The sequence below is a fragment of the Salvelinus namaycush genome, chromosome 16 (assembly GCF_016432855.1).
Source record: "Salvelinus namaycush isolate Seneca chromosome 16, SaNama_1.0, whole genome shotgun sequence".
Taxonomy (NCBI): domain Eukaryota; kingdom Metazoa; phylum Chordata; class Actinopteri; order Salmoniformes; family Salmonidae; genus Salvelinus; species Salvelinus namaycush.
In genome coordinates this window covers 8,438,342-8,447,002 of record NC_052322.1, presented here as the reverse complement: position 1 = coordinate 8,447,002, position 8,661 = coordinate 8,438,342, and the positions used below count along the sequence as shown (strand labels likewise).

Genomic DNA, 8,661 nt, shown 5'->3' with positions numbered 1-8,661 from the left:
ACCGGCGTTGACTTTAGGGCCTTCCTCTGACACCACCTAGTATAGAGGTCCTGGATGGCAGGGAAATCAGCCCCAGTGATTTACTGAAGCTTTCGACCCACTCCACTACAGCCCCATCAATGTGGATGGGCGTGCTTGACCCTCTGTTTTCTGTAGTCCACAACCAGCTCCGTTGTCTTGCTGACATTGAGGAAGAGGTTGTTGTCCTGGCACCACACTGCCAAGTCACTGACCTCCTCCAGTTGCAGAGGGAGGTGTTCAGTCCCAGGGTCCTGAGCTTAGTGATGAGCTTGGAGGACACTATGGTGTTGAATGCTGAGAAATGGTCAATGAACAGCATTCTCACATAGTTGTTCCTCATGTCCACGTGGGAGAGGGTAGTGTGGAGTGCAATAGAGATTGCGTCATCTGTGGATCTGTTGGGGCGGAATGCAAATTGGAGTGGGTCCAGGGTGTCTCGGAGGATGGTGTTGACGTGAGCCATGACTAGCCTTTCAAAGCATTTCATGGCTACAGATGTGAGTGCTACAGTTGTGAGTGCTACAGCGCGATAGTAATTTAGACAGGTTACCTTGGCGTTCTTGGGTACAGGGACTAGTGGACTGCTTGAAACATGTAGGTATTACAGACTGGGCCAGGGAGAGGTTGAAAATGTCAATAAAGACACTTGCCAGCTGGTCAGCGCATGCTCTGAGTATGCGTCCTGGTAATTCGTCTAGCCCCACAGCCTTGTGAATGTTAACCTGTTTAAAGGTCTTAAATAGACTACATAGAGCGAGATCACACAGTCGTCCGGAACAGCTGGTGCTCTCATGCATGGTTCAGTGTTGCTTGCCTCGAAGTGAGCATGGAGGTATTGAGCTCGTCTGGTAGGCTTGCGTCACTGGGCAGCTCACGCCTGTGTTTCCCTTTGTAATCTGTGATAGTTTACAAGCCCTGACGCATCCGACGAGTGTCAGAGCCGGCGTAGTAGGATTCGATCTTAGTCCTGTATTGACGTTTTGCCTGTTTGATGGCTCGTCGGAGGTCGTAGCGGGATTTCTTATAAGCGTCCAGATTAGTATCCCACTACATGAAAGTGGCAGCTCAATCAATCAATCAATCAAGTTTATTTTATATAGCCCTTCGTACATCAGCTAATATCTCGAAGTGCTGTACAGAAACCCAGCCTAAAACCCCAAACAGCTAGCAATGCAGGTGTAGAAGCACGGTGGCTCGGAAAAACTCCCTAGAAAGGCCAAAACCTAGGAAGAAACCTAGAGAGGAACCAGGCTATGAGGGGTGGCCAGTCCTCTTCTGGCTGTGCCGGGTGGAGATTATAACAGAACTATGCCAAGATGTTCAAACATGTTCATAAGTGACAAGCATGGTCAAATAATAATCATGAATAATTTTCAGTTGGCTTTTCATAGCCGATCATTAAGAGTTGAAAAACAACAGGTCTGGGACAGGTGGCGGTTCCATAACCGCAGGCAGAACAGTTGAAACTGGAATAGCAGCAAGGCCAGGCGGACTGGGGACAGCAAGGAGTCACCACGCCCGGTAGTCCCGACGTATGGTCCTAGGGCTCAGGTCCTCCGAGAGAAAGAAAGAGAGAAGGAGAAAATTAGAGAGAGCCAAGATTTTCAAAATGTTCATAAATGACAAGCATGGTCAAATAATAATCAGGAATAAATCTCAGTTGGCTTTTCATAGCCGATCATTAAGAGTTGAAAGCAGCAGGTCTGGGACAGGTAGGGGTTCCGTAACCGCAGGCAGAACAGTTGAAACTGGAATAGCAGCAAGGCCAGGCGGACTGGGGACAGCAAGGAGGCATCATGCCCGGTAGTCCTGACGTATGGTCCTAGGGCTCAGGTTCTCAGAGAGAGAGAAAGAAAGAGAGAACGAGAGAATTAGAGAGAGCATACTTAAATTCACACAGGACACTGGATAAGACAGGAGAAGTACTCCAGGTATAACCAACTGACCCTAGCCCCCCGACACAAACTACTGCTCTAGCCTTTAGCTCAGTGCGGATGTTGCCTGTAATCCATGGCTTCTGGTTGGGATATGTACGTTTGCTCAGTGTGGGGACATCATTGTCGATGCACTTATTAATGAAGCTGGTGACTGATGTGGTAAACGTATCCATATTATTGGGTGAATCCTGGAACATATTCCAGTCTGTGCTGGGGAAACAGTCCTGTAGTTTAGCATCTGCTTCATCTGTCCACTTCTGTATTGAGCGTGTCACTGGTACTTCCTGTTTGAGTTTTTGCTAGTAAGCAGGAATCAGGAGGGTAGTTCTGGTCAGAATTGCCAAAGGGAGGGCGAGGGGGAGCCATGTACGCATTTCTGTGTGTGGAATAACGTGGATCTAGAGTTTTCTCGCCTGTAGTTGCACAGGTGACATGCTGGTAGAAATGAGGTAAAACCGATTTCAGTTCCCCTGCACTAAAATCACCGGCGACGAGAAGCACCACCTCTGGATGTGCATTTTCTTGATTGCTTATGGCCCTATACAGCTCGTTGAGTGGCGTCTTAATGCCAGCATGGGTTTGTGGTGGTAAATAGACAGCTATGAAGAATATAGATGAAAACTCTCTCTCAGTAAATAGTTTGGTCTGCAGCTTATCATGAGGTGTTCTAACTCAGGCAAGCAACAACTTGAGACTTCCTTAACATTAGAGATTGCGCACCAGCTGTTGTTAACAAAGAGACACACCCCTCCCCTCTTCGTCTTACCCCATGCTGCCGTCCAGTCTAGACGATGCATGGAAAAACCAGCTCGAACGGAGCTCGTCCAGTTTGTTCTCTATGACTGTACGTCAGGAGGCAGTTAGGACCAGGTCCTAAGGTCAGAATATTTCTGTAGAAACACCTCTGCCACACCTCTGCCACACCTAGCATGCTTTTCTCATGCTTAAATTCAAGGTCAGAATACGTGTAGAGAGAAAAGTGCATTAATTAAAGGGAATTCCGTTCTATTTACGCACGCTTTAGAGTTGCACTTGGTAAACATTTCTTGACCAGGTTTAACTTTAACTGTAAAATGTTTCCTTAGAAAACTAGAATCTTGGTTTGGTGAGGTAACTGCCAAAATAATGGAAACACTTGAGTAAATGAGGGATACAAAGTGTATTGAAAGCAGGTACTTAAACACAGGTGTGGTTCTTGAGTTAATTAAGCAATTAACATCCCATCATGCTTAGGGTCATGTACAAAAATTCTGGGCAGCCCATTATTTTGTCTACCATGGCTATGCCCCCCCCCTCCCCCCACCCAGTCTTTTCTACCATAATTAACAAAACACCAAATTATGGAATTTCTGGTGTTGCATCCATCCAAAAGACTACAAAGACACTTGTAGAATCTATGCCAAGTTGATTGGCAGTTGTTCTAGCTCGTTGTGGTCCAACACCCTATTAAGACACTTTATGTTGGTGTTTTCTGTATTTTGGCAGTTACCTCTACATTATAATATGACCAATAGTGATTTTATCAAATCAAATTGTATCGGTTGCGTACATAATTTAGTAGATGTTGTGGCGGTTGCCGCGAAATGCTTATGTTCCCAGTTCCTATCAATCATTGCAGTAAATGTCAACAAGCACACAATAATCCAAAATCAAAAAATTGGCCAAAATGTAGTACAGCAGTAGATATTGAAATAGTACGTAAACATTATAAAAGTGACCAGTGTTCAATGACTATGCACATAGTGCAACAGTACCTAGAGCTTACTACAAGCTCTATGCAGACACAATAGTTGACTATTCATCTATTCATTAAAGTAGTCTATTTCATATTGATAAACAAATATAATATCAGCGACTGTTCAAACAGTAAACAAAACAACAAGTATCCATCCAAAAATGTATTTAAAAAAAATATATTGTGCATGCCGAGGAACTTCAACCTTTTGATCCTCTCCACTGCGGACCCATCGATGTGGATGGGGGGCGTGCTCTCTCTCTGCCACAACCATGTTTCATGAGTGTAACTGAATGGTTTTACCTCTCTGTCTGAAACATCGACTTAAAAGCAAATGTCTTCCAAAGTTTGAATTTGATGTATTCAATCTTAAATTCATGATCTAAGATACAGTACAATGTCTCAATAGCTCAATGACTAAGCAACATTTACATGTCTTTATACCTCTGCCACAATATCAAATGGGGTTATGCATGCTCATAACAGCGTTAACAATATATACTGTAAACAGCATAGCTATTACAACATATTCTAAGTCATTGTCATGTATAAAAACTGTAACGGGGATGAATTCATGTCAGTCAAACATGGTCGCAAGCAAGAAACAACCAGCAGTTATAAGAAAGAAAAGTGGGTCATATAATCTGGACAAACAACTTTATTTCTGGTAATGCATCTATACACTGTACATTCAGTCACTGTGGTATATAAGCATAGCTATTTTCAAACATAATCTCATAAAGTCCTTTACTTTACAATATAGTCCGTGTCATGAGAGAGCGAGAGGGTGTCGATGGGGGGAGGTGGAAAAGGCGCGATAAAACAAGGGAAAGGAAGGAATAGATAAATAAGCCAAGCTTTTTTTTCATACTATATGCGTCATTAATAAACGAGAAAGCACACATTTTCCTCTTACATAAAAATATTTCTAGAATTGTAAAGTTGGTATAGTATTAGCAGCAGCGTAGGGCTAAAAAGATACAAGGATGGGAGAAAAAAATCTACGAGGTGGCGGTAGTTCTTGTGTGACTCATTTTTACCATGGGTAAACTATTTGATATTGAATATATTGTTAAAAATATATATGAACTGGTGAAAAAAGTCATTCAATATAAAGACTCTACAGTAAAAAAAAAAAAAAAACATCCAAACAATGGGATAAAAACATATTTATGTAGGGTATATTCTCTAACGCACTGCAATAATGATTTTTTAAACATGTTCTCGGTTAAAACACAAACTCAAAAAAACAAGACAGCTATTGTGTCCGAAAAGATTTCTTTTTGAATAAGGATTAACCTTGTACATATATAATACAATATTGTAAATGAAAAATTATTTACATTTGTAAATTCTTCTTTTTTAATCTTCACACTGGCTAGTTTTGTCTATGAATATGTACTGTTATTGCTGCTTTATTGTCATCCATTTAGGAAAATGGTTCCTGTTTAGAAAATGATAAATAATTTAACCATTTTTTTCTTTTACTTGGGAGCGAAGAGCCAATGTCGTCATTTTCTCCCTTTTTGTAGAAAACCATGAAAAGGAAACTACAAATATCAATTTGTTTGAGTGTAAAAACAACTATAAAATGTGCCAATTTAAGGTCTGTCAAAGTCACAAACTCAGTGTCAGTCTCTCAATAACATTGCCCTTTTCTAATGTTGGTTAAGACATGGGGCTTCAACATAATGCCCTCTTCACTAGTCAGAGATGTCCACCTTTGGATGGACAGACCAGATCATGTAAAAATGGTATAACATCTTTATCTACAACCAAGATTAACCTTATAATACCGCATAGCTATGGTACATACGTTTTCTGTTGATACCTATAATTGTTTTTGACATGCATATCTCTGAAAGAGCATTTCTGAATGAATTACAGATATTATTGTTTTTCTAGCAGTTAAAAGTAATTAAATTGTATTTGTTGATAATGTAGAGTAAATGTAATTACTACCGTAAACTGCAATAGCGTCATCTTGTAACTTGAGAAAGGTAGTCAAGTCAGGCCTGTCGAGAGGGATAGTGCTGAGAGGAGGGAGAATGTTCTAGATACTCCCCTCGAGAGTGCAAAAAGAAAGTATCCCCTCCATTGACAGTGTCTGCACTGTGTGACGGGCTTGACATCTGCACTGTGACGGGAATGACATCCCATGGTGGAGTTGACTCTGAGCATGTCCCTATGGGCCAGCTACAATTACTTCATCGTCAGTGTTCCTGATCTGGAAACCATCTGCCCACTTTCAGGCACTTGAGGTTGTCCAGCATTGCATTTGAACTTCGGGTTGTGTTTTGGGGTGTACTTGTGAAGTAGTTCTTCTTCTGGTCTATGTAATAAACAAAGTTTAGTTTCCTTTAAAAATGTGGGTTTTTTCTTTAAAAAATACATGTTTGCTGTATATTGCATAACACAATAAAACCCTTACATGTACAGTATCAATGCCCAATAATGACTATATGTATGGCAAACCTTCTCAAATGTCATGCATATGAAAGAAAATATGAGTTTTCGATTGGAAAAACAGACAAGCAATAAAAAATATCCCACATTAAAAACAACAACAAGAACATCAACAACCAAAGGAAAATGGCATAAACACAATGTACATTCGGATTGCATTGTACCCACTGTGTATTTGGAGCATTTTTAAATGTATTTTTTAATTAATCATGAATTTCTCCCAGGTAAATATGTGAGCAATGTGTCTTCGGACTCTAACAATCACTGCTTTTCCATGACTGGTCAAACAGCACTGTTTTACACCTTGGAACTTCGATGAATCATTGGCGTATTAATAAATACCAAAAATGTAGGAGAGTTGGGCACTCAAAGACATTCTGTGTTTCGCAATCCTACGTCCCATTATCTTTCTATTTTGAGGAGTGTCAATTGATTAAACAACCAAAATGGTACAATTAGTGCCAAAAAATGATTGAAATTACATTTTTTTCCAACAGCCCAAACAGTATCAGCAAGCAAGCCTGTACACCCCTTTTTTCTCTCTCATTTTATTTACAATATTTTGTCTTAAACACATGAATACATTGCATTTAAATGAGTTGCATATAATTAACAAAATGCTCACTTGGATTTATATTGTTCTTGTCATGGATATGTCCTCTCCAATGTAAGATTGAAGACAATAGTGGGAGTATAATGCATTATAACAGTATTTTGTTATGACAAAGTGCGATTTATAATTGTAACGTAAAAAAAACATATCTATATTTACATACCATAATTTAATTAAAAATAACATTTTGTGGTTCTGGCTAAAGGCGCCACTTCCAGCCCTAAAATCATAATATTCAAATGTTTTATTTTTTATCTTAATTTGAGCAAGTCATGTCAACTCTTGGTAATCAAATGAAAAGGAGGAAACACAGGCAAGCTAGTTTTAACCAACAGTCCCGGGGGAAACTGGCAAAGGTCTGGGCTTCAGATTGCACCCAGATACAAATTGATCACAAAGTGTATCTTTATAAGTTCTTTACAAGTTCCAAAGAGATAAAATATCTAGTCCAATGCAATCCTCCTCACCTCTCCCATAGTAAACGTTATGTATTTCTGGAATAGTACAAAAAAAAAAAATGAAACTTTTCCTCAGTGGATCACAATGGCCTGCTCACTTGGATCACCACCGACGAACCATGGTGGTAGTTTGTCTTGCTTGTTGTTGTCTGTTAATATATTTTGTAAATCTTTTTTTAAGCTCCGATAGAACAAAGAATCAAAGATTTTTTTAAAATATTTTTTTTATATCACTACGCAGTCTCTTAAATAGCTTATAACGTCATAAAATTATTTAACTTCTTCACGGGAAACGGAGTAGAAGTCCTGCTGGGGCACGTGGGCAGAGTCCAGTCCTCCTGCTCGGCTCATCTGCCGTTTTGAAAGCCCTCCATTTTGTTTCTAAACAGGCCAGTCTAATATCTTGTATTATTATCATATTTTTTTTCATCATAGAAAAGTCTGTATCCAAAATGTTCACCAGTTTTTGTCTCAGAGAAAATACAGGCACAACCATATTTTGTGCTATATTTTTTTCTTCTTCTTCAGATTCAATTTTCAGTTTTTGGAGGAGAGGTGCGTTTCAGTGCTTGTCCTAGTAACACATACAGAGTTTGACTTGCTTTGTTTCTTGCGTCAAGGATGCACCCAAGCACTCATACATTTTTTTGTGAGGATGTATACGTGCACATATAGAGGTTCGATATATCTGCATTTCTCTATTTTGTCTCTGTTATCTCAGTCTCTCTGGTTGGGTTGGGTGGGGAGGGTGTAGTTTTGTTTTGGGGTGCTGATGGTGGGGGATTGGAAGGGGGTTGATAGTGGAAGGGGCTAGTTGTTGGCGGGGGTATCCTTGGTTGGCTTGTTCTGCTCCTTGGGCCACAGCTGCTGCTGCTGCAGCTCCTTAACCACTCTCTCCAGGTGCTCCCTGGCCTCCCGTTCCAGCAATAGGTCTGCCCGGAGCTGCTCGCGGTCTGCCTCGGCATGCTGGAGCTTCATTTGCAAGTCCTCGATCTGAAACAAAAAAAAACACCATGAAGGGTTGAGCTTAGGAACTAGACAATACACCTGCTTAGTGTGTCTACTTTCAGCCTTTACAGTTTTTTTTGTTTACTATCTAATATCATCTCTTTAACTCTTAAATCAGACACACACACAGCCAGTGTGACAGCAAGACGCAATAGCCACATCCTTCCCCCGCCACTGCAAACCTCTAAGCCTCTCCACTTCCCGACCCAGACACACAACAGTGAACTAGCGACACAGACCTAACTTAGCTGTCTCTCCAAATACCACAAACACTATAAACATTCACTCAAGTAAAGGCTTTTAAGACAGGGCTAGAAAGCAAATTGCTCTTTTTAGAGAAACTAGGACTCAAGGCCAGTGTACTTCTATTTTGTTTTGCCTAATCTACATTTCCCATGATGCTTAAAGGGAACTACACGTCTC

The 8,661-nt window shown here is 40.5% G+C and overlaps 1 protein-coding gene across 1 annotated transcript in view; it reads right to left on the bottom strand.

The window, feature by feature from the left end:
• Positions 1 to 4,335: 4,335 nt before the first annotated feature.
• The window catches only part of skia (v-ski avian sarcoma viral oncogene homolog a), a 77,145-nt gene continuing 72,819 nt past the window's right edge, over positions 4,336 to 8,661 (bottom strand). The window contains exon 6 of the mRNA XM_039010400.1: positions 4,336 to 8,223. Coding sequence (XP_038866328.1) covers positions 8,041 to 8,223 — 183 coding nt within the window. The 3' untranslated portion in view covers positions 4,336 to 8,040. The remainder of the gene's footprint in view (positions 8,224 to 8,661) is intronic.